The 26,898-nt window shown below is 43.6% G+C and overlaps 1 protein-coding gene across 7 annotated transcripts in view; it reads left to right on the forward strand.

Annotated features, from left to right (window-relative positions):
* The window catches only part of PDE1C (phosphodiesterase 1C), a 500,442-nt gene that overhangs the window by 211,498 nt on the left and 262,046 nt on the right, over positions 1–26,898 (forward strand). For 2 of the 7 annotated variants that reach the window (XM_043540644.1, XM_043540646.1), the window contains exon 1: positions 21,306–21,991. The exons of 4 other annotated variants lie outside the window; for them this stretch is intronic. In XM_043540644.1, the coding sequence (XP_043396579.1) occupies positions 21,891–21,991 (101 nt within the window). In that variant the 5' untranslated portion in view covers positions 21,306–21,890. Of the gene's footprint in view, positions 1–21,263; positions 21,992–26,898 lie in introns of those variants that run through there. One more of the 7 variants, XM_043540645.1, reaches the window with a different exon arrangement.

The raw sequence follows: 26,898 nt of genomic DNA on the forward strand, positions 1-26,898 counted from the left end.
GAGCAGCACCTGTTTTACTAGTGCTTGATTTGGCTTGAAGTGTTACTTTGCTGATTTTCAGCTGTTCACAATTTCCAGTCCTGCCAGTAAAATGCCACAAGGCGGTGGCAAACACTAAAGGCGGTATAGCAACTTGTAAATTGTTTGTTTGTGATTTTGGTGAAGTGTGCCGGAAGGGCAGTTTAGGATATCCTTTGGAAGGGAGAACATCTTGATTTTTAACTATAAAGTAAATACCTTAAAGTATAACACACATTAAATAGTAACACAAGGACTTTATCCTGAAGTCAGTGGGAATTTTACCAGCATGTGGACTGAGGTTTTAGAAGAATGGTAAATAAGAAAATAGGTGTTTGTGAAATCCCTTGTCGAAAGGCAACTTTTTTCTAAGAACTGTAATGTTCAGTTTTAGAGTTTCATTTACATTAATCATCAGTGTGTGATTTTTGATCATGGTTAGACAGGTGTGTTTTTTGAACAGAATTCAAATGAAAGGAAAATAACCAGCTGTACACATCTGGGTAGTCTATCCAATTACATGTTCCAGTAAGTGGTGACCTTCCAGTCTAATTACACAAGTCTTCACGAGAGAAATATTGCTGTAAAACATATTGGTCAATGGAACAGTATTCCCTAATTCTGTTTGTATACATGATTTAATTTCATTGCAGAAGGAGGGAGAGGGAGTTAGTTGCCAACAAAGTCTGTTCCATCAGCTGCTCCTGGTGCTGATACTTACAGTGCCCTAAAAGCTGCTGCTTTAACATTCTGTGGTATTGGTGCTCCCAGGCTGTCTTGAGAAATGGGTCGAATCCTTGGAGATCAAGAGGAGGAAAAGCTATTTCTATGGTGGATAGGTCAGAGCTGCTGAAGCTGGAGGTCACTAGACTGTACTTTTCACTTGACTTCTCAGGCCCATCCCTTCTCCCTATCCCTCTCATCCTTGTCAGATAGTCTCTCTCTCTCTCTCTGTGTTTGTTTGTTTGTTTATATAGCCCAAGTGTAAAAGATAGCTGCTGTGATTTGTGGGGGTAATACTTCACTATGAAATAACCAGTTTTACCTGCATGCATTTTTACCTTGCTTTCAGAGTTAGCCAGTATTTGTCTTATTGCTGATAAGGGTTTCCTGACCTTTCCCCTACCACATATTTGCTTAGATTTTGGGGGATGTCCCTTGCCCCTTGTTTAGTAGGAAAAGCCTTCAGGGCTAGGGGATGCATGGTCTTTGATGAACAGATTCTGGAGTCCTTATCCCCGCCACACTTGCAGCAGGAGCAGCTGTTGTGGAGGAGGAAATAGCAGCTTATGCTGAAGAACTAGAGCTTTGTTGCCATCCTTCCCACACAAATATGGGCTCCCCAGTGGCAAAGATCCAAGTCAGTTGGCTCTGATCCCCTTTAGGTGTCAAGCTGAGTCCCCTTCAAAACAGATAGTAGACTAACTGCTTATTTTTTCCTTCAGGAGGAGTTAGGGGAGTTCCAGGCTATGGGGGTGTGTTAGGGAAGGAGCCACAGCACTGGATCACTGAAGATTCTTGATGACAGCAGGAGGAAGCTGATGCTGCCTGCTTTGGACAGCAGTGATGATATCTGTTGTTGCCGTACGGGTGCTATTACCCATTTGCAAGGGCGCTAACATACTTGGTGTTGGTTTTATGACTTTAGGTGTTCAGAAAAATGCCTTAAAATTGACTAATTTAAGGTCCAGTTCTGGTCCCATGAGCAAAGCTTTGAATCAAAGGGTTTTGTGTGAGAGAAATACTTTGTATGAGGCTAACGGAGGGGATTGAATCCCAGCTTTTCCCACCCCTCCACAACTCAGTAATGGGAGATGGTGCATCAGTGCTGCCTGCATTTGGACACCCTACTGCTTCCTTATAGGCCAGGCCTTTCCATGCTGAGGGCCGAACGTACTATTTCAGTCAATAGGGGAGATCTTCTGTTGTGTTCAGCTCCCTTTGCATCATGCAAGTGGTTTCTACTCCCTGTGCCCTTCCTGAAAGTCCCTTGCACCAGTCTTGGGTAGAAGCTCAAGCCGGTTTAGTTAGCTGTGCTGGCTCCTATGCCTCCCTCCCTGCCACACTTAGTCCTGGGGCTGTGTCGTGGGCAGAGAGAGGGCTTGACACGAGTGTGCTGCTACCAGACCATTTCCTGAGGGCAAAAGATACGGCAGCCTCCCTGGCTGTGTTGGCTTCCCTCCCACCCCTCCTCTCCTGGGATTCCATGGGTGGTGGGCATGAGTGAGGGAAGCAAATGCTTGCAAAGTGCTCTCCTAGGTCGTACAAAACAAAACTAGAGCCTACCCTGCTCTCCTTGGGGTTCACACAGCCTGGCAAAAATCAGGCAACGGAGCAATCAGAGTTGTTTTCTGACCTCCTCTGCAAAGCAGCAGGTGGCTGGCAAAGAAGCTGCTGAGCAGCTGCCCAGAGTGCTCCTAGCTCCAGTTCCGGGTTTACAATGACACCAGTAGCGCTAGGGTGCCGGGCCCATGCTCAGAAAGGGCCCCGGCCTGCTCTACTTGCTCTGTGCTCTGACTCCACTGTCCGTACCCATAGGCAGGCCACGGGGGTGTGCACCTGGCGTGGTCCTCACTGCACATGTGCAGAGTGATTCAGGACAACGAATCAGCAGCACGGATGGGACATTTTTAAAAAAAAAGGGCCTGGCTGGACTAGGGCTCCTCTCCGCCCCCTGGCTGGCCTCCAGTGCAGCTCTGGCTCTGAGCAGTCTCTGCTGCCCGCCAGTTGTGGGGCTTCACCTGCCTCCTCGGAGTCAAGCCACCTGGGACCGGTGTAGAATCCGGACCAGTCTCAGCCAGTTGTGGGAGGTGGGGGGACAACAGTGTGGGGGACTTGGTTGGGCCCCTCCATGCAAGTGGTTCCTGAGGGAGCCTGACCCTGGCAGGCACTGTTCCTCCTCTGGCCTGACTGATTGCACCACTCCCAAGGGGCCAGACCGGAGTGATTTCCCCACCCCGGAACCAGCGCTGCTGGCTCAGCCCAACAGCCAGCGCTGCTGGCTCCCAGCAGGTCCGATGAGTGCAGCTAGCGGGGCAGGGCATAGGGGAGTGGGTCTCTCGGGTGCCTGCGGGAGTGCTGGGCTGCGAGGGGGTGCTGGGCAGTGGGGAAGGTTTGTGTTTGGGGATGCTAGGCGGAGGGCGAGCCGTTGAGGGGGTGCTGGATGGTGGTGGGGGTGGTGTGTGTTGAGGTGCTGGGCAGTGGCGGGGGTCTGTGGGGTGCTGTGCAGTTGTGGTGGGGTTGTGGGGAAGGATGCTGGGCAGTGAGGGGTGGGGGAAGATCTGTGTGTTGGGGCGCTAGGGCGTGGGGGTTTTGGGTGGGTGCTGGGCAGTTGTGGTGGGGCTGTGGGGAGAGCTGGGTAGTTGTGGTGGGACTGTGGGCGGAGGGGTGCTGGGCAAGGGTGGTGGTATGCATGGCGCTGGGCATTTGTGGTGGGGGGCTCTCTGGGTGTGGGGGAAGCTGCGCATAGTGGGTCCGGGGGGCGCTGGGCACAGGGGCCTGGGGGAGGAGTCTCTGTGCAGGGGGGCACCAGGCATAGGGGTCTGTGGGGGGGTCTCTAGGCAGGGGACACTGGGCATAGGGAGTCGGCGGCTGTGTGCTGTGGCACAGGCCCGCCTCCGAGTGGAAAGGGCACACTGGCAGCATAGGGCCAGGCGGGCCAGTGTGCATCTGGTGGCTGCCAGTTTGTAAATAGTGCCCTCGCACTGCGCTGGGCATAGTGGGGCCGCCCCGCCATGGCATGCCTCATTGCCCCTGGCCGGCTCCTCGCTCCAGGTTCTGACCTTCCCGTGCCATGCTCCATTGCCCCCATGGGGACCCACAAATATGTTTGGCACTGGGCCCACAAAAGGTTAATCCGGCTCTGCCTAGCTCATATCAGAGCTACTGCAGGAGAAGCAGTGGAAAGCAGTTGGGGAAGTGGTTCCCCCTGCCTCTCACTACATATGATGGATCTGATTCAAACACTTCAGTTTAGAAAGCACAGGTGGTTTTTTAATTGATAATAAAATGCAAATTTTCTTCTTAACATGGTTGCCCTCAAAGGCCATAAATTCATCGCCATGACTATAGTCTCTGCCAGTCCACAGTGTACTGTTCTTCTCTTCACATGGTTATAATCTGGTGTATCTGAGAGGTTCCTCCATTCATGTTGCCCTGGAGAGAGATTCAGTGCATCATCACTCCTTGGTTGCAGAGGGGTGCCGAGGTATCTCTACTTCCTGTCACCCTGTTCTGTGGCAACATGCCAGCCACTCTTCTTCGTGATGATCCCCATGTGTATTCTGCATGTAGGTATGCATGTGCACCGTGTGCCTGAGTCCAGAAATTTTTAGTAAGCGATGTCCCTTGCTCCACATGTTCAGTTGTTCTTCTTATGCTCCAAATCAAGAATATAGAGGGCTGTGCGATTTGAGCTGGAATCCTCTATGTCTGTTTTGATCTTCCTTTACTGTGTTCTTATGAATACAATTTGTAAATAGTTTTTAATAGGTTAGTATTTTAGTGTTTTTATAGGTAGCATAGTTGGTTTAGTTCTCCCTGCCCCAGGGAGCTTCTCTCTCCAAATAGGGACTATGCCAAGAGTTTTGGGGTTCAAGAACTATCTCCCCTGCCTCTGTTCCTTTTCCATCAGTGACAACCACCAGCACCCTTTTTTGCCTTGGGGAGTCTCATATCACTACCAAGTGCTGGTCCTTCCCTCCTCAAACTCATGAGGGATGAGCGCTCCATCTTCAGAAGCACCATGAAACTCCATTCAGATTCAGACTGGGGAGACCCCCCTGTACAATGGCCTCAGATGGTGAGTGATGAGGAGACCACCATCTGAGACCCCCCTGTACAATGGCCTCAGGTGGTGAGTGATGCCCTTCTGAGCATGAGCTATGCAGTCAAAGCAAAAGTTCTTAAGCCTAAGAAACCCTCTCATGAGAGTAGGGGACATGAACATAGGCATTAGGACAGGTCTCCATACAGATATGTCTCTAAGAGAGAGGATCCCCTTATCTCGGTCAAAGTTGGGTGAGTCCTTGTGTGTGGGTCCCAAAGACTAAGCTCTGCATAAGCCTTCTATCTCAGAAGGAAAGGCATGAAGAAAGAAGGTCCTGACAGAATCATTTCTGGGTCTTCCCAAGAAACCTAATGAGTAGTACCTAGCAGTTCTGTCTGAGAGTTCAGTGCTAAGATCCCATCTGATGGCTCCGACATTCTCCGTGCAGGAGAACATAGACCTTCAGATGACCCGGATCCACCAGTATCTTCATCTGATACTTGCCAGACACCAAGGAGGACTGAAGTCTTTACCTCATTGGAGGATATCTTCTCTCTGTCCAACCCACAATCTCCCTTGCTATCAGGTCCCGCTCTTCTTAGGGACATCTCTGCGTCTGGGGAAACCACCTGGCGGGGAAGAGGATCCTTCCCTATTATGTCCACAACCTGGAATATACTCCCACCAGTACTGTTGGCACTGCTAGGAGAACAAGTCTATCATATCATCAAGTGAATCTCATACCCCAGATGAGGCTTCCCCCCAGGGGAAACAAATCCGGTCATAGACCAAGGAAGGTACTGGAACCATCTGCCTCCTTCCAAATATGGCTACCCAGGGAACTGCTGGTACCCAATACCTTGGGGCCCTCCTCCTGTGGATCCTTACTGGTCTTCCTGGGGTCTGTGGGATCTATACAGCAGGCACCATGGATACATGTGGGAATCACACTGACTCTCCTCTCCCTGCCAAAACCAACTGGCTCTGTCAGGATTTGTGGAGGAGGAGATTGAGCCAGATCCACCCGTTGTCCTGGGTATGTCATCCTCCTCACCGCATGAGGCAATTGCTCCATCATCCCTCTTCACACAATGACCACAAGCAGTTCTAGGAATTGTTGCAGTGGATGGCAACCAAGTTCCAGATACCTGTCAAAGAGCTCCACGACACACAACAGGACCTACTGGACATCTTCCAGCCCTATAGCTCTTTGAGGATAGGCATTACAGTCAACTAAGCCATTTTGGAACCTACCAGACCACTGCCTCTACTCTGAACAGAGCTGAGAAATTATATTTCATGACAGCTAAAGGGGCAGAGTTTTTATTCAATCATCTGGCACTAACTGCTTAGTGGTGCAAGCCGCAACAGAAAGGTCCACAGTGCAGAACTCCAAGACTGCCCCAACTGACAAAGGTGCTAAACACCTCAACCTTTTGGATAGGAAGGTATTCTCATCAGCCAGTCTCCAATTCAGAGTTGCTAACTGCCAGACATTGTTAGCAAAATAAGATTTCCTGAATTATGCCAAATTTGCAGACTTTAAAGACAGACTTCCCCAGGAAGACAAGGCCCAGTTCCAAGCCTTTATTGATGAAGGCAGGCTGGTGGCCAAGACATCACTTTAAGCAGCAGCGCAGACAGCCAAGACTGCCTCTAGAGCCAGAGTTGTAGTCATGAGACATGAGTCATGGCTGCCATCTTGAGGGTTCCCCAGGGAGAATAGCATCAAGGACCTTCCCTTTGATGAGTCTAACATCTTTAATGAGAAAACTGACTAGTCTTTATACAACCTACACAGTTTAAAAGACTCTAAGACAACCCTCTGCTTCCTGGGAATTTACATCCATGTCCAAAGAGGAAACATCACAAGCAACCCTATAGGCCCAGACCTTCTCCTCAGACATTCTATCATCAATGCCTATATGAACCCCCACGTAAGAAGCAAAGGGTTCAAAGACCCAGATATATGACAACTTCTACCTCCACCCATCTTCTCCAACCATCCAAAGTGCGAGGACCATTTACCAATATTGATGCCATGCCTCATTCCCCGCCCCCCCGAACCTTTGATGGCTGCCTTACCCACTTTGCTCTCAACTACAGACAAGTGGGTACTAGCCATCATCCCCCAAGGCTATGTAATAGTTTCTTACCTCCCCACCACAAACCCCCTTCCCAGCTCCTGCTCAGGGACCACATTCATGAGATTCTTTGTCAAGAGTGTGACAGGATCAGGCCAGATGGCTACAGGAGAGTGATAGAAGGATACGTTAGCCCCAGATTAAGCAGGTCCCTTTCCCATGGGTAAGATAATGGACTGTTCCAGAACAAGTACGAAGTTACTAGAATCAATTAGGGCAGGCAGGCTAATCAGGGCACCTGGTTTAAAAAGGACCTCACTTCAGTTAGTGAGGTGCATGCAAGGAGCTGGGAGCAAGAGGTGCGCAAGGAGCTGAGAGTGAGAAGGCGTACTGCTGAAGGACTGAGGAGTACAAGCGTCATCAAGAGGAAGGTCCTGAGGTGAGGATAAAGAAGGTGTTGGAAGGAGGCCATGGGGAAGTAGCCCAGGGAGTTGTAGCTGTCACGCAGCTGTTACAGGAAACACCATAGTCAGCTGCGATCCACAGGGCCCTGGGCTGGAACCCGGAGTAGAGGGCAGGCCCGGGTTCCCCTCATCCCCCCAACTCCCTATATGATACAAGACGAGTTGACCTGGACTGTGGGTCCCAACAGAGGGGAAGATCCCTGGCTTGTCCCCCGACCCACTAGGTGGGTCAGCAGAGACTGCGGGGATTGTTCTCCTCCCTTTGCCCATACTGGCCAGTGATGAGGTTAGCTGAGTGAACGGCAAGTTTGAGCCACTAGCAAAAGTGGCCAAACTGATGGCTGCCATGAATCTCTGAGTCGAGCAAATCCACCAATAAGCGCAGGACCCACCAAGTCAGAGGAGGAACTTCGTCACAAGAGGTAAATTCTCTTCTCCAGAAAGGCACCATAGAACAAGTGCAGCCTCCAACATCAGAGGAAGGGGCTCTACACCCTATATTTCTTTGTCCCCAAGAAATCTGGTGGATGGAGAAAGACTCTTACCCCATGCTAACTGAAAGTATTCATTCAAAAATTAAAATTCATCACACTGGCATCAATAATTTCGTCTCTGGAAGAGGGCATTTGGTTCCTGGTCATCAGCATGAAAGATACTTACTTTTATATAGACATTCACCCACCCAACAGGTTTTTTCTCAGATTCCTCACTGGACAGGACCACTTCCAATTCAGAGTTCTTCTATTCAGGTTATTTACAGCATCCAGGGACTTCACAAAAATCCTTTCAGTAGTGGCATCTTGGAGAGACAAAATGGTTTCACCGTCTGTCCATATCTTGACAACCGGCTCTTGACTGACAGATCCAGCAGGGGAAATCCAGTTGGCGACAGCTTTCCTACTCCATCTTCTATCTTCCCTGGGATTCTGCATCAACTGTGAAAAGTCTACTTTGATGCCTACAAAGTCCATAGACTTCATATGAGCAACCCTGGACTCGACTATAGCAACAGACTATCTTTCCACTGAGAGATTCCACATCATGTATGATCTATTGCAACATAGTCACTCTCAGACCACAGTCAGGATTTACCTTATCCTCCTTGGCCACATCGCCTCATGTGCCCATATTACACCATTTACCAAGCTCCATCTCCACTGTCTATAAACCTGGCTTCAGAACATGTACTCACCAGAAAAAAGATAACATTGATATCAAAGTAACAATTGCAACCCAGGTTTTGGCCCCTCTCACCTAGTGGACAACTCTGTAGAAAGTTAGGGTGGGAATTCCTTTCTTCAGACTTACACCTGAGGCAACTATAGTCTCAGGCACCTCCTTATGGGGAACTCATGTGAACAATCACACTGCAGAAGGCACCTGGACTCCTTGGGAGGCCAGGATGCACACTCACTTACTGGAATTAAGGGTGGTCCCTCATGCCTGCAACGCATTCCTCCCACTCATCTGACCCCACCATATCCAAGTAATGTTGAACAGTATGATGACTGTCTTCTATACAAACAAGCAGGGGTAGAACAGATCCCTCTCTCTATGTGTAAAGACAATTGACCTCTGGAACTGGTGTATATGATATCACATAACACTCTCAGCCATATACCTTCGAGGCGCATTAAACTCCCTAGCAGCCTGTCTCAGGAGACATTTTTCAACAGACCATGAATGGGAGATTCATGATTCTGTTCTCAATGAGATCTTCAACCAATGTGGAATACAATGCTGGGATCCCTTTGCCTCACAAGGGAACAGGAAAACTTCCCCTTTACTGCTCCAGAATGGCTCTGGGCCAAGGCTTGAAGCGTGATATCCTTTTGTTATCCTGGGCAGACTGCCTCAGATATGCCTTCCCTATCATCCTACTGATACCACAAGTCCTGCAAAAGATCTGCCATGACAAGGCTTGAGTCATCATCATGCACAACTGGTCCAGTCGGTTCTGGTTCTCAGAGCCCCTGAAGATTTAAATCTGTCCATCTCTTGACGTCCTACCATTTCCAGATCTCCTGATGCCACATAATGGCATGATTAAGCATCCCAACTCAAGGCCTGGTGTTTGGATGGACATCAGAAGGAGAGTGCTTATGTTCAATCATGAGTCACTCCATCCTCAACCAGAGCAGGAAGGATTCTAGCAGGAAAAGTTTTTCAGCCAAATGGAAGTGTTTCTCCTGTTGATCACCACAATACCTGTTATCTCCAGAGTCCTCTGTTGTCCCTGTTATCCTAGATTGCCTACTTACCCTTAAGACATCTGGTGTCTCTATCAATTTCCTATGGGTCCATCTGGCAGCAAATTCTCCTATCGAGGACTGTACTATCTTCACTCATCCTGTGATTACTAGATTCCTGAAAGGACTTATTAGATCTGTGGTGAAGCCAGAACCTCAATGTAACTCAACCTAATTCTTTCGGTTCCTATCAAGCCTCCCTTTGAACCATTAGCCACCTGTACTGTGTCCTGTCTCTTGGTGAAAGTTGCTGTCGTAGTCGCCATTACAGAGATAAGATGGGTGAGGTAATATCTTTCACTGGACTGACTTCTTTTGGTGAGAAACAAGCTTTTGAGCTTACACGGAGCTCTTCTTTAGGTCCCGAGAAGCTTGAAAGCTTGTCTCTCTCACCAACAGAAGTTGGTCCAGTAAAAGGGATTACTTCCCCCGGCTTGTGTCTCTCTAATATCCTGGGACCAACACGGCTATAACAAAATAGTCACCATTACATCAGCCAGGAGGGTGGGCGAGCTTGGAGCAGACCCACCATATGCCACCTTTCATAAAGAGAAGGTCTGTCTTCTCCTCTACCCAAAATTCGTCCCTAAAGTAATTTTGGAGTTTCATATTAATCAAACCATCCACTTACCAGTATGTTTTCCAAAACTGCATGCCTCCGATGGGGAGAGAAGGCTCCATTCTCTAGAGATCTGATATGCCGTGGCCTTTTATGTGCAGTGAACAAAAGTAATTAGAAAAATACCTAGACTTTTTATTAACATAACAGAGAGATCGAGAGGTCAAGTTCTATCCACCCAGAGACTCTCTAAATGTTTCTGAATCTGCATCATCCTTTGCTACCAATTAGCTCATATATCTCTCCTGCCCCCTCTCCCACTGGAGGAGGTCAGAATCCATTCCAACAGACTACAAGTCACCTGTATGGCATATTTGTGAGATGTACCTTTAATAGAAATATGTAGGATGATCACCTGGAGTGCCTTACACACCTTTGCAAGACACTATGCTTTGCATAGCTGTGGGGACAGCAGTTTTACAGACAACCATGACATCTGCATTCTCACACCAATCTACGGTGCGACTGCTGCTTACTAATCTCCCACATGTGGAGTATACATAGGGACCATTATTTGAAGAAGAAATGGAGGTTACTTGCCTTTAACTGGAGGTTCTTTGCGTTGTGTGATCCCTATCTGTATTCCATTACCCACTGTCTATCCCCAGCTGCCAGATTCATAGTAAGATAAAGAACTGGAGAGGCGTCAGTCTGCACTGCCTTTTATACTCTCCGTTTGGAACATGAGGAGGATAACTGCATATGTAGTCCAACGGACACTGCTTACTAAAAATTTCTGGACACTGGCTCCTCGTGCTCACGTGTACCCATGTATGAATTACAGATGGAGACCACACATCTCAAGGAACCCCCAGTTAGAGACAAGTAACTTCCTTTTTCTGCTTCGTTTTGGGCCTTCCACAGCTTCATGGTTAGCTTCTGGGTTTCTTCCTGTATAAAATAGAGCTACTTTATTATAATAAGAAAAAACAATAAAAAGCTATACTGGGAGAAAGTTAAAGTTGCACTGTGGTCAGGAAACGGCAGCATGGGATGTTCAGCCTTAATTTTGACTTTGCAAGTGTGTACAATCTTGAATTACATGACCACATGAAATTTCTCGGGTAATACAAGAAAAAGTATCATATAATTTGGTTTTCCACAGCCTTACTTGATACATATTGTAAGGTGAGCTGGGAATGAGATAGGCCTATGTGGGATGCTGTCTGCTGTACAGGGAATGAGGCAAAGTGAAGATTGAGGTCTGGTTTAGAAATGATTTTCATACTCTCTCTTTTTCTAGCATATACTGATGACTGACAACTGGTATGTATTAAAATGGATTAAAAGCCGGCCAACTGAGAGCTCTCAAAATGTAATTGTAAATGTGGTATCATCATCAAAAAGGTGTGTTTCTTGTAGGGTCTTGCAAGGACTGGTTCTCGTCTCTACACTATTTAACATTTTTGTTAATGACCTGGAAGAAAACATAAAATCATCACTAAAAAAGTTTGAAGTGGACACAAAAATTGCGGGCATGGTAAATAATGAAGAGGTCAGGTCACTGATTCAGAATGATCAGGATTGCTTGGTAAAACTGGGTGCAAGCAAACAATATGCTTTTTAATGTGGCTGAGTGTAAAATGTATACTTCTAGGAGCAAAGAACATAGGCCATACTTTCAGGATGGGGGACTCAATCCTGAGAAGCAGGGACTCAGAAAAAGATTTGGGGGTTATGGTGGATAATCAGCTGAGCATGAGCTCCTAGTGTAGTGCTGTGGCCAAAAGAGCTAATGTGATCCTGGGATACATAAACTGGGGAATCTCGAGTACGAGTAAAGAGGTTATTTTAGCTCTGTATTTGGCACTGGTGTGACCACTGCTGGAATACTGTGTCCCATTCTGGTGTCTGCAATTCAAGAAGGATGTTGATAAACTGGAGCCACAGGGGCCAGAGAAGAGCCACAAGAATGATGAAAGGGTCAGAAAACATGCCTCATAGCGATATACTCAAGGGGTCAATCTATTTAGTTTAACAAAGAGAAGGTTAAGTGGTAACTTGATTTCAATCTGTAAGTACCTATATGGGAAACAAATATTTGATAATGGGTTCTTCAATGTAGCAGAGAAAGGTATAACCCAATCCAATGGCTGGAAGTTGAAGCTAGCTAAATTCAGGCTTTGGAAATAAGGTGTAAATTTTTAATAGTGAGAGTAATTAACCACTGGAACAATTTACCAAGGTTTGTGGTGAATTCTCCATCAGTGGTAATTTTTAAATCAAGATTGGATGCTTTTCTAAAACATTTGCTCTAGGAATTATTTTGGGGAAGTTCTCTGGCCTGTGTTATATAAGAGGTCAGAATAGATGATAACAGTGGTCCCGTCTGGCCATGGAATCTATGCATCTATAAATCAATATATGTGTATAAATATGTATGTCATGATATCTATGAATTTAATTTTTAACACCAGTGGAATAAGTAGGTATCACCTACCCACTGCTGATATCAAGTATTGGTGTATTATAATACACAATTTTAATTATTATTGTTTGTTATTTGTATAACAAACATAGGATCAAGCAGAGTACATTTCTGGTGTAGGAGGCAGGATCAGTCTGTGTAATGATGAGTGATTTGGATGTACTGGTAACATGCAAACAGGCAAGGACAACCCAACCCCCACCCTTGAACAGTCTGAGCTGGACTTCATTTTGGGTAAGTTCAGATATTTGTCCAACTCTTTTGTCTGAAAAGTCTGTGAGAACAGTCTGTTTCATGAGACAGAGGATTTCTAGCTCTTCTGCTTCCAGCTGGAAATATTGCAAGAAAGCTATCCAAATATTTCAGAGCCTTAGAAAATAGATTGACTGGAACTTCATAGAGTGTTTGCTTAGGGAAAAAAATAAGCTAAAGCTCAGGGAGTTTTTTATTTAACTCTCCTCTCTAATGACAAGTACGTTTATTTAATTAATTCCATTTGTTTACCCCTTTAATTTCACCTACTTACGGTAATGATGCTTCATAGCACCGATTCCAACCATCCAGCGCCCCTCATTTTTCATTGTCTGAGGATTTTGTAAAGCTCCCTTTTTCCCTAGCCATCAGCTCTCTATTATCTCTCCCTCCTTCCTTCTACTTCCATGAATAGTAAAATAATTTTTAAGCCTCCCTAAATAGGTTTTTCAAAGTGCTCTTCAGATTGACAGAGCTTTTTGTAATGCATCAAAGTGCCATTGCTGTGAATGAATCTGAATCTTCATTTATGAAGACCCTCATGGAGTTGATGCAGTGATGTGAGCTTATAATAACAATATAAGTGTCATCTTCTTGGACATTTTTAGTTTTTGATGAGTATCACAGTAGTTATGGGGATGAAGAAGGAGCTGAACAGAGACTTCTTCTAAATCTGGTTTCAATGGTGTTGAGCAGGTGAGACATCAAAGCAGACCAGCCTTGATGAAACTACTACTCAGTGGTATTTGACAGACAACCTGTTGCTAGGGCTGGTTGAAAATGGTCATCAAAACTGACTTTTGATCAAAAATTGAGTTTTTGATTAAACATGATTTTTCATAGGCATCTGCCTCTGCTGAAGATTTGGACTTTTCATTAAAAAACAAACAAACAAAATCACCAGAACACTTGGCAACTCAAAGTTTTGATTCAGAAATATTGTAGTTCAGGTTGCTCATGCTCCCATTCCTGTATGCTAGGTTCCCCAGCTGGTTGTCATTTCCCATAATGGGACTGCACTAGGAACTCTCATGATGCATGACAGTGCCTCAAATAGAGAGGAAACCATGGTGCATCATGGGAGATGTCTAGCCACAGAGCCTAGCTCATAGAGGAGAATGGAGGCATGAGGCACTCAAACTACAGTTCCCAGGAGGCACCAGAGTGGCATTTCTGAATCAACATTTTCAGTTTTAAACCAACAGTTTTTGGACAACATTCTTTTGGTCAAAAATTTTTGGCTTTTGATTTTTTTTTTTGCTGAAAAGCTGACATTTTCTGCAGTGGGAGAAATATGTTTTCAACTAGCTCTACCAGTTACATATTTGTTTTTTGCTTCACATCTTTATAAAGTCTCATGGGCTATGAAAGAGATGGTGGTACTTTAGCTTGAGTATTTTGCTGTCTCCTTACATGACAGAATGGAAATTGACCTTTTCTTAAAGCTCAGCTTTCACAGGGGTTATAATCCCATGGGTTCTGATGTCAGTGCAGGATAGTTAACAGGATAGTTTTTGCATTAGATGCAGGAATGGTTTTGGTAAATTCATCTAGTTTTAATAAACCCTTAGAATTTGGAATTACAATAGAGATTTGAGACCATAGGCCTGCATTATACCTGTGTAAATCCACTGAGGTCAGCTTCCATTCACATTGCTGTAACTGATAACTTTAATCAGGCCTCATTTCATGAGAGATGGTTCATCAGACATATGCTATCCATGATCTTCTTGCTTAAACTGTACCTGGGAGATCTGAACTATCATTTCAATTTTTTACTTTCAACAATGTTTACAATTTCTGTGAAGGTTTTTTTCTTCTTTTTTTAATTTTTTTTCTTCCCGTGTTAGAGGCTGAATCGGGTGCAAGTAATTCTGTTCACGTGTCAGGTACCTTGTTTGGAGGCAGAAGCAAATATACTGAATCACTCTGAGTCCTAATGCTGCATGTCACGCTTTCCTGAGTGACTGCATGTGTGTGCACGGGTACAGCGTAGTTGGTTGGAGCCTGTGCAGCACTGCAGCAACCATAGACATACCCGGCGGTGCACACACAACTGCTAGGACCCATAATATGCACCCTCCAAAGCCTTGCTGAAAATCTGGCATGTAGTGTACTTCAGAGTTCACATGAGGTTTTACTTGACTGAGCACTAATCCTTTCTGAAGGTAAATAAGAAACACCAGTAGGTTGATTTTTGCTGCATCTGCCAAATGGTGGTCAGACACTCCATATGAACTTAACCCGTTGGTGTAATTCTCCATCTTGTGACTGAACTTCCTGTGTTTTTGCAACTTACATGCTGCCATGGACCCTAGCATGGAAATTGGACCCTCTTACATCTCATGCACCATCTTGCCTCAGCGAGCTAAAGAAAGCTTCCCCTTTACTCAACCCATAAGGGTCATTCAGTTGGACATTACTCCTGCACACTGTAGATTAGTATGAAGATAAAGCAGGTTAGATGGTACGTTAATGTTGGATTTTTTTAGAAAAGGTTCATAATGTTTACATTCATAATCATTGTCTTGGAATTTCCTACAAAGCTAAGCATATGCTATTTATATAGTGCAATTTGACAGGGTAACAGCTTACTTGAGAAAGCAAGCAAGAAGAAACACCAAACTTAAGCGCAAATAGTTGTAATAATATCTTTCAGTTAAGTGCACTCTGAAGTTTCCCCAAGTGATTTATAAACAGACAGATATTTTATATAGTAATTATACGACCCACCACTGAAACGCAGCTTCCCATTTGACACAACAGCGATTTAATTGTGCATAGGAACTCTTTAAAACAGAAGTGAAGAAGATTATTGTATCTAAGGGAAAGTGCAGGAAGAGTTTAGATAGATTTTGCCCACGACCCCAGCATTGACACCTCTACTCTTGAGGAAAATTGCCATCAGATTTGAATAACCTCAAGAGGTTAATCCTCAGTTTTATGTCTCCTCTGAAAAACAGTGCCTCCAACAGCATATGCGTATGTTGGCCAGTACGTCTTAGAGAAAAGAGAGCCACCTGCGGAATTATTAACACTACTGCTACCCGCAACACCTACGTTTTCCTTAGGTGTTCCATCTTGACCCCACTTCCTTCTGCCTCCCTTGTGAGACCTCGTGGATCACGGACAGCTCGTTGTTAATATAAGATTGGGGCTTGGACATACACAGTTCAGACCTGAATGAATGCTGAAGTGCAGAAAGATTAGAACTGAAGGTTCCTAATGCTTCACAATCATGCTTGCACCCTGAGAACTGAAACTCTGTAAATAAATAAATATTTTCACATTCCATTTCACTGTTTTTCCTTCTCATGCTAAGAAGTCCAATATAAACCATGCTTTTCTTCTGTTAGCTCTTTAGAAGAGTTTCCTTGCACCCCTTCCTTGCACCAACTACTGGCTGAGCCTACAGAAGCCTCACAGACGGAAGGTGCTCTTCCATGCACCACAATTACAAGATTACTATTAATAAATGTTCATGCTGCAGGGAAAAATTTTCATGTGGCAGCTGTCCCTCCCATTCACTGTGGCATAACATCCCTGTGGCAACTACAACAGTTGCTGAAGTAGTAATAGGAAAAAAAAACATTTAATATATCTTTAGGTGTTGCTGATACAATTTAACATCAGGAAACATGAAGAGCCTGCATAATTTAACCAGCCAGCCTGTTCAGCTCACCAGCAATTGCTCCACAGACCACCAGTTATCTATGGATTGCAATTTGGGAACAACTGCTTGAGATTAATAGTAGAAAAGGTTCCACCTCCCATCCCCTGGAGCATTTCTGTGGCTAGCAGGAGTTTGTTTTAATTATTTCCTCCTCTGTAAAAAAGATGCAATTATACTTTTTGTGGACAAGTGTTTTATCTTGCACAAGCTTTGTATTTAATGGTTAACTCTTATTCATTCCATTATACAGATGTGCAAGCTGAGGCACACAGGTTAAGTGACTTGACCAAGGTTATAGAGGGTCCGATTATGTGATGTGCTAATCACTTGCTGTGAGATATAAATACCTACATAGATAGAATGCACTGAACCCCTAATGGAATTAGAAGTTTTCCAGAGTAACTAAGGATTCTGACTTCCAGTCCCCTGCTCACTGCAATTCAGTATTGCACTGGATTAGTAACTTTATATTTTCATATTATGGGGGTGAGGGATAAGCTACCATATTATATTTAGGTGATTGTTTTGTTTTTTTAAGGTATGCACAGAAAAAGTATTCTTTGTTTTATAATCATGTAGGGTCTATTTTTCCTAGGATTCCTCTGTACTTGAGCTACTGTACAAAACACTAACCAAGGAGGGATAATACAAACCAATAATGCTAGATTCTCCTCCTAGTAGCTTTATTTACTTTGTTAACTGAGTTGTGCTGCTCTCTACAGTCACACCAGGGGCCTGCTCCCTGATCCCAAGTTACATGCTACTGCACTAAATCAAATGGGGAGGAAGCCACCTTACCAGCTGCTGCATCTTCAGTGACGCTGCCCTGCTCACCACCTCTGTGTCAAGCAGATAAACTTGTGGCTTTGATCTCAACTTCCTTCACCTACATGTCTCAAATGCAGAAGTGTTTCTTACTGGCAAGAGCAGCATCCTCGAACAGATTCCCAGCTCCTCTCAGTCTTTTGTCTCAGACCTTCCATTGCCCCCCACAGCCTGTAATGCTGGCATCACTTGTGACACTGTACTTTTCCTCCCCCATCTCCGGTATCTGCATATCACATCTCTGTACCATTGCCTTTAGGTACCTTTGCTTTAATTCTTCCTCTGCTGAAATTCTCATCTCTGCCTTCACTATTTCTTATCATGGTTCTTGCAGTTCCATATCAATCTAATCCTCAATTCCCTTCATGCTGAAAACCTCATTTGACTTCAGTGGGATTTTTGCCTTGGAAAGGATGTCTCATTTGGACCCTACAGCTGCCCCAACTCCTAGCTTTTGTACTCTTAATATTATTATTGCAATAGAACCCAAATGTGTTTGGTGTGATACAGCCATGTAGGAAGACACAGTTCCTACACTAAACAGTTTATAATCTTAAAGATCCCCAGAGATTAAAAATGTACTGAAATAATACCCCATTGGCCCCATTATCCAGCATTCTAGCCACTTAGGTGCAAGGCAGCCGAAAATTCAAAGCAACCCAATCTTACCATTCACAATAGGATCCAATTCAAAATTACTCTAGTTCTTAACCTGCGTGGACATGCCCCAGCCAGCTACACAGGCCTCATGTCTCCTTCTACTCTTCCCTGCTTTCTCTATTTGTCTCACAGGCTGTGGAGCGAGTGGGGGCACCACCTGAGCAGTGGTGTGACACCTTGTGCCAGGTTGCAACACCACTCACTCAAATTTGGAGGGGGTGGGTGTAGGAGCTCACAGGCCAGGGGGGTCATTGTGCTGGTGGTGGGGAAGCATCTGAGAGGCAAGGAGGGTTGGCGGGGGGGAGGGGCAAATCTATGGGATCTCCAACTTTAAATGGTACTCTACAGCCTTTGATTTGTCTAGTGTCTTCCTTCTGTATGTCTCTCCTCAAAATCTTGGCCCTCATGCTTCTGTGCAGCTCTTGCCATCTGGAGCAACATTCCTATACCTCTCTGCTGTATCTCACTCCACATAATTTTAAATCTCAGCTGAGAACAATATTTTTTTGCTTTCTCCCCGACCTACCTCTTTCTCTGTTCCTCTGCTGTTGTTCATATCTCTACTATAATGTGATTTAGGATACCATTTATATGGGAAATAATTAAATGTCAAAGTAGATGCTCTGTAGGTTCCTTTAGAAATTTTTCTGACCTGTCTTGTACCTGAGGTAGATGTATAAGATCCCTTAGCCACACACCTTATCGTACCATGTTATTACTCTTATGATGTAAGTTTTGATGTATATATTATTCCTAAATTGAAGTTGATATTCCTGTTACTTAAAGAAAAATACTTCTCTGTAGGGTGGATGGTTGATGGCACCATGGTATGCTTCACTGTTCCGGTGATGATACTTTGTAGTAAATGGAACTTAACAGAAAGGGTTCTTCTATGAAGATGAAGTGAGCAAATATAACCCTAAAGCTCTTTCAATAAAATGAAAAGTAATTTTAAAAAAGCTTAAAGTACAGAAAGCTGTGGGGACAGGGACTTTTGGTCTGCCAAGTGTCTTAGGAAACGATACTGTAGACTACATGCCCCCAGATACTTTTGTCTATGCAAGTTTAAGTCCCTATGCCGGCACTTGTCTTTGTGTCTGTAAAGCCTTAGGAGCCAGCACCTGGGAGACCTGTGCAAATAGGATTCTTATAGCAAAATGTGAATGTGTCTGCTATTTGAGCACCAAAATGTATAAATGGTTGCCTTAAATTATGTACTCTGCACTTTGAAATTAAATCTACAAGGGGCCCAATTTTCAAATGTACAGCACACACACGGGACAGGTGATGGGTAAAAGAAAGTAGTAACAATACGTACTTCCACCTTTTCATGTTTTCTGTATGTATAAATATCTTCTTACTATATGTTCCATTCTATGCATCCGATGAAGTGGGCTGTAGCCCACTAAAGCTTACGCTCAAATAAATTTGTTAGTCTCTAAGGTGCCACAAGTATTCCTGTTCTTTTTAATGTGTAGCACTGTTTACCAGCAAATCTTAATGTTTACAAAGGAAGCTGGCATCATTAAGCCCATTTTACAGATGGGGAAACTGAAGCATGGGGCGGAGAAGTGACTTGCCCAAGATCACCCATTAGGCCAGAGGCAGAACAGGGAAAAGAACCAAAGTCTGAGTCCCAATCCTGTGCTCTGTCCACTAGATCATGCTGAGTTCATGTAGTTAAAACTCAAATAAGACAAAGGCTTGCAATTAATTTACTTGGATTTATTTCTAGAGAGCAGAGCTCAGTGTTTGGGGAGGAGAGGAAGAATCTCATTGTATTTAAAATTACACTATCATATTTTTGCTATTTTGGTAGAAAGCAAAACATTTTGTGGTTTCATCTCAAACCTTCTTATTTATTTATTTAAACTTGTGAAAAATGCCCTTTACCTTAGTGAATGTTCTACTTCAGTATTCCTAAATATGAAAAGCAGTCTTAAATATATGGATGTGGGGCATGCAATTTGCAAAATTAATAGCAAAACAAATCAAATTCATACCATGAATCATGCACCCTACAGACCCCTACAACTATGCTGAATTCCACTGACTCCACTGAGACTCCATATAAGTGTAAGAATCTGTCCTTTCATATCAGACAACAGGATATGGGCCCAGGAAGGAAAGCCAAATGTTACTCTGCTCAGATAGGGTTTGATGGAAGACAGTGGAACTAGTTGCATGACAAGGAAGGGCTACTCATGTGAATAAGAGTTTTTAGAATTGGGATCATTAGTGAATAGATCATGTTTCATGCCACAAATTACTTAGTGTAAACTGATAGATTTGTACAGCTGTAATAGAGAGGCATAATGAGCAAACAGATTTTCAGAGGTTGCTTTTTCACCCACTGCAGGGTTTGTTTCTCAAAGGACACCAGATAGCGGCTGCAATATGTGACAGAACATGCTGAATCTGGTGGTGCAGTTTTAAAAATAATTTTCACCCCACTCCAGTGTTTTCAGCTGCACATGTCAAATAAACAGAATGAAAAATGCAAACATAGATACATTGGTGGAGACTTCAGAACTGGCTAATATTGCTTCTCTTGGTGAAAGTTAGAATAGTTACTATTTGGATTATGATAAGGTTATTTTGGATCATCCTTGTTCTGAAGGGAAACACATGGGGGGCAAACTGCAAAAAGAAATGGGCCAGTTCTGCAATTGAGCAGTGCCAGTGGACCCTCTACACCCACCTGGGGCCAGCCCCAATCTGATTGCAGAATTGGGGCCTTAATCTCTCAGAAATAATCCTCTTAAACTTGACCTGTAGGTTCTGTTCTAGTGTGTAAGTATTAAAAATATTGTTGTTTATGTACAAGTATTATTTATTGTTGCTTACAATACAGGAGGGGAGATGTATTATTTATTGTTGCTTACAATACTGGAGCGGAGATGTATGTTCATTATTAATGTTTGCACTGGACTTGATATATCTTCAGCGAAGGAATTACCTTTTCCTCTGGTTTTGGTGCTTGGTCACTGGCTTTATTTATTTATTTTTCAATTAATTTTTCCCAAGTTGAAGCCCTGCTGCGTATTCTCCCTATTCCTCACTCATGAAAGCCCGCTGGCTGCACTCAGAAGTGAGTTGTGCAATTCACTTCCTTTAATTTTCATTCTCTTTTCATTACAGCCAACCTTTCTCCAGCTGACTGTTCTCTCACTCTGGTGCCTGTGTGTGTGTGTGTGTGACAGAGAGAGAGAGAAGCGAGAAACATTGCCTGGGCTATGCTGACAGACGACTTTTTCCTCAGTTGTCAGTTTTCTTGTCTGTCAGCAGAGCTGCTGGTAAGTGGAAGAAAACAAGGGAGGGGACAAGAATGAAATGAAAGAGAAGGACAGGGAGGACCGGCACTGGAGGGAATGAGGGCTGCCTTTCACAGCACGGTGGAGTGAGGACACACAGGGTCCAGCGAATAGGGAAGCAGAGAATCGGGAACTGTACAACTGCCAATACTCCCCAGTCTTTCATCAGACAGCTCAATTGTCAGCAAGGATTCCTCCGCCCCTCCTTGATAAGATTGTTCAGCTGGCATTACTGATTGTATCCTTGGCTTATTGTAAAAAATCTGTGATGGCTTTCAATCTGGAGATCAGCCTCTAATCCCCTCCATCAGACTCAGGACCATGGCATGTTGCCACAGCTACTCTCAGTGTACACCTGGAGTTCTTGCTGTCTACACACACTTCCTCTAATCGAAGGGAGAAGTGTATGTGTGTGTGGGGGAAGTGTTTGTAAAAATGCTTGCTGCTCCTGGTCAGTGTTAAAGGTGGAGTGTGTGCATGTGTCGGGGGTGGTGTCCATACTCTCTGAGCTTTAACCAAAGTGATAACTTACAGCTATGGAGTCACCAACTAAGGAAATTGAAGAATTTGAGAGTAACTCTCTGAAATATCTACAGCCGGAACAAATCGAGAAAATCTGGCTTCGTCTGCGAGGATTGTAAGTAATACTCTTTCTTATCCCTCTTCCTTCTCTCTATTTCTTTCCATTGTTGTAAAATAATTATTGTAACACTTTTTATTGTTCGGTTTCAGAGTAGCAGCCGTGTTAGTCTGTATTTGCAAAAAGTAAAGGAGTACTTGTGGCACCTTAGAGACTAATACATTTATTTGAGCATAAGCTTTCATGAGCTACAGCTCACTTCATCGGATGCCATTGAATGCGTCCGATGAAGTGAGCTGTAGCTCACGAAAGCTTATGCTGAAATACATTTGTTAGTCTCTAAGGTGCCACAAGTACTCCTTTACTTTATTGTTCATTTCTTTCGTGTACCTTTAAAATAACCCAAGAGTTTCCACACCTGCTCTTTGAAAATACAGTGACTTGCACTTATCACAAAAGAGCAGTTTGCTTCCTTAAATGCGCTGAACTTGCTTGCTACAGAACTAACGTTTCCCAGTGAGGGTGCTGAAATGTCATTAGAAGAGGCATTGTAACATTAAAACATTATAACAGTTACCAAGGTATAAATTATTTTGCTTGCTATAGTAGAACAGCTTCAGTATACACAAAGTGACACTTAATTCAAAGCCTAGGTATTTTTAAGGTTGTTGATAGACATAGCTAGATTAAGAAGACATTCTTTTTGCTGTTTGTACACCAGTCCCAGAACTAAAGTGGTTAATGTAAACAAAATGGGGAAGAAGGCGCAGTTTGAAAAAATTTCTAGTAGCAGTTATAATGGCAGGAAATCCATGTTCTTTTATTAATAGTCATACACGTGGGTCAGATTGTGTTTATTAATTTATACATCTGTGTTAAGCACAACTTTGCCACATAGAGATTAACTAGTGCCTTCTTCACAGAAAAGGTATGTTCGCTAAAGGAAGGTGCTGTGATGGATCAGACGTAAAATTAGACAGTCCAGAGTGGTTATATAGACAGGATCTTTCATCCTTCTTGTATGTATTAAAGCGCATACCGCTTACTTGCTCCTCAGTTTCTGATGAAGCCTAGAAAACGGTACTATAATAGGCTGCATCTGTCCAGATGTTCAGAACTGATTTTCTTTTCATCCTCACATGTTGGAATTATAAAATTTCTTCCCTCTGAGGAGAGGGCCAAAGAAACATATATAACGTAGGCTAACAACCAAAAACTTAAGAGTCCAAGTTAAATTTGAGTTGCTTTTTAGCAATATTTTATCTGTGCAATGATGTCATATTTTATAAATAACATCCAGTACTTCTGTAAGTTTTAATGGCTTAAAAGTCATACATGAATATGTATTTCTCTCAAGGCTTCACTCAAGAAAGCCTGTTTTATGAAGAAGCTTAATCAAACTAGATGACAGCTGTCTCATAACCATTCCAAATAGAACAGCTATACAGAACCAAACCTCTCATTTTCAAGTCTCTGCACCATGTTGTATAATTACTAGTTCATGAATTTATGGCTAAATGTAATAATAGCTGCATTCTGATTCAGACTACACCTGTTGTTCAAATCTGTGCCTAAATATTCCATAGCATTGTTGTTCAATAGAAGTCTGACAGACAGATTCTAATCTCATTTTACACCCTTGCAAATTGGGTACCTGCACTGACTTCAAAGAAGTTATCCCAGATGCACAATGATCAGAATCAGGCTGTGTTATGTACCTTACGCGCATTGTGCTAGTATACTTTCCTTGTGTGTGCATAAGTACTGAATACTGTGTGTCCACAAAAAAACACTTTTATCTTGTGAGTTTCATGATCTCTCTTCCTGTAGGAAACAATGTATTGTAAGATAGCCTTCCTTGATTTTCTGTAAAGTGTCTCACTGTAGGACAAAACATTTCAGCTTTCCAATTGTGTTACTCTGATTAAGACTTCAGAAGTGTTTCCATTTCCTTTTGTCATGTTCGAGAGTTTAGCATGCGAAAAAAAATTGTCACATACTGTTTCACACCAGAAGTGTTCTCGTTTTTTCCATATATGTGGGGGTAATTTTCAAAGCAAAGATCTGGCTATTTTATATATTTTACAACTATACAAGGGCTTTCATCTCAAGAGATCGAACAGCACTTTATAAACCATATACTGTAATAAATGTAGGAATCCATTCTTCCACCTCTGGGATGCAGACAGCCTTATAATGCTGGAGCTTTTTCATAGACACAGAAACTCTACAAAACAGAGTAAGGCAGAACGTGAAACAGAATACTGCCAGTTGAAACTGCCCTAGGAATTTTAGGTTGGCACAGTGTAATTACCCAAATTGGGAATTTGATCATGACGCTTCTCATATGAAAAGGGCAATGGGATCACTAATGATCACAGGTGCTCAGGGTTCAGTTTTACATCTCAGTCTCATTGGAAAGACAGCACCTGCAGCAACGCAGTACCCCCTAACACCATATGGAGTATCTACTCAGTAGTGACTCAGTGGGCAGGCCAACATACTGAATCACCACCTAGATTTTCCTGGGAAGTCTGACTAAATACTAACCATATCTGAGCCTGCTTAGCTTTGACAAGATCAGAGCCTAAGGTGGCATGGGGCTGGTACACTCTATTTTAAATTAATTGTTTTTAGACCACTGTATCTTAGAATAGTCTCTGCCTAAATAAGGAGCAAATCCTGACCCTGGTGAGGGTCCCTGTGGACCGCATTTAGTGCAGTTCTACTGTGCAAGATAGGGAGGCTTTGTGAGAGTTGTGCACATTGCCAGGGAGGTGTCGAGAACTCTGAGATAGTGTTTAAGGGGCAGGTTAGGAGGGTTTGGGATTAGGGAATTTGCTGCAGTTTGAATTATTTGGTCTTCTGCTCTATGGGCAAAGGGCAGGTAAGAGCCAACCAGCATGCTGAACTCTCCCATGTGGCATGAGAGACTTTTCCTAGTCCTTATCCCTAAGTATCTGCTGAATGTTCAGCCCAGCTACTAGGCCAAAGCAATGGCATGAGGATTTGGTCTTTAGTCAATGTACAGTCTAAATCCCTTCACCATTAACATTTGAAAACGGGCATATGCAGTAACACTTCTCGCAATGTTATTTAATTGGCATCTACATATTAACATTCTATGGTTCCTCACAGCAAATTTGTGTAATGTGAAGGAATATTGAGTCAATGGAGCCATAATACTCTCTCATATAGAAGACTGCAAAAAATTGCCTCACTGAGGCAATAAATTATATCTTGCAAACTGTTAATGTATCTCTGATTAGAGATCTACATTGTAAACAATGACTGTTTTATAACTTACCTAAATACCTATTCATTTGCTGGATTTATCACAGCTGGAAAAGAGGCCTGTGTGCATTGGTTTAATACATGTTTTAAAAAGTCTGGTAATAGGCTATTACCTGTGATGAGGTACCGTCAGAGCTGTGTGAAATTCAATTTTTGTCTTGCTGGATTTTCACACCTGAAAAGCTTGCCCTTTTACCACCTCCAAAATGTCAGTTCAGAGATTTCAGATTTTCCCCTTTAAAAGCCTGCATCAGCAAAATTGTTATGTTTCTGATGTGTCAACAACCATCACTTGAAAATGGGCTCATCTTCACTGGAAACAATTCTTCCAGTTTTGTTTCAAAAATAAACAAAACAAAAAGCGTGTGTCCCAGCAAAGTGTGTTTTCACAGAAGTAGACCCATTTTTGAGTCTCTGGCATAATGAAAAAAGGTGAATTGAACTGTGAGCAGCTCTGGATTTCTTTATGAATGGCACTTGCAGTCACTACAGTCCCATTCATCCCAAGATCCACATGTAGAGAATGTCCATTGTATGTGGCTCTTGTCCTTCCCCCATGGAAAAGCAAGTCAGCAACCACTGTGGCATCACCCCTGCAGTTCTTGGACCTACAGAGAGCTCTCCGCAGGTCTGGAGGTCTATGCTTGGGAAAGCATGAAGGACAAGGGGGTGCAGGGGGAGCTTAAGGGAATGTTCTTTTTTTTTTTTTTAAAGCATGGGGGAATTGGTGAGGTGAACACAATGAGCCTCTGGGCTATGTGGAATCCTAGAAAGTAGGCTGTGGCCAATGGCATCCTTCTTATGGAGGAACAGTCCACAGAGACTTCAGGTTCCTGCAGGTCCTGCTCTGTATTGATATGCACGCCTTTGTGCTCAGATTAAGATAAAGCAATGAATGTAGCTTGTCTGTGGGCTGTTCTTCTGTGTTAGTTGTGGGCTGCCTGCCATCATTTCCAATTAATGTAACTTAGGTTAGGATGTTAGGTCTTCGGCGAGTTGCCAGCTGCAACCCTCAGCTGGGCACACCAGTTGTAGTTTTTCCTTGACTTCTGAAACTCATTGATCTGATGAGGTATTTACTTGGCTATATGTTAGTGTATCACAAGGGCAGGGAATAGATAAGTGCAACAGGGTAGGTCAGGGATGGAATTCTCAGGGCTGAATTTCCTGACTTTTATAAGGTAAAACCAGAAGCCTACCGTTATTGCCATGCAGTTTTAGTCTGTCTGATACGTGTGCTCACGCTGCACCATTATCGATATGCACAGGTGGTTAAATAGTAAGCAAGCTGTCTTGCCTTTGCAGTGGGCACCCACTTGCAGTTGGCATATGTGTGGCACTTGTCTTGTTGAGCATGTATTTAATAGATGAGCAGTTATCTCTGGTGCCTGTTATTTCTGAAGAGTATTGTCCCATGAAGTTTGACAAGCTTAGAAGGCTTCAGGAAACTATATTTCTGATGGTTGTGCTGAGTGTGTATTTATGGCTCCTAACAGCTGCTTGTGACAGAAACAGGACTCCTCATGTTCAAACAGGAGGTTTGTACTCGCCTCTTTGCAGTACATGCCTAATCTACAAGGCTCTTCTTCATTCAAATCTGTCTCGCCCAGCAAGGGGCTCTAACATCTTTTACTGATAAATTGCTTAGAAGTCGATAAAACTGGCAATCT

Source organism: Chelonia mydas, chromosome 2 (assembly GCF_015237465.2).
Source record: "Chelonia mydas isolate rCheMyd1 chromosome 2, rCheMyd1.pri.v2, whole genome shotgun sequence".
NCBI lineage: Eukaryota > Metazoa > Chordata > Testudines > Cheloniidae > Chelonia > Chelonia mydas.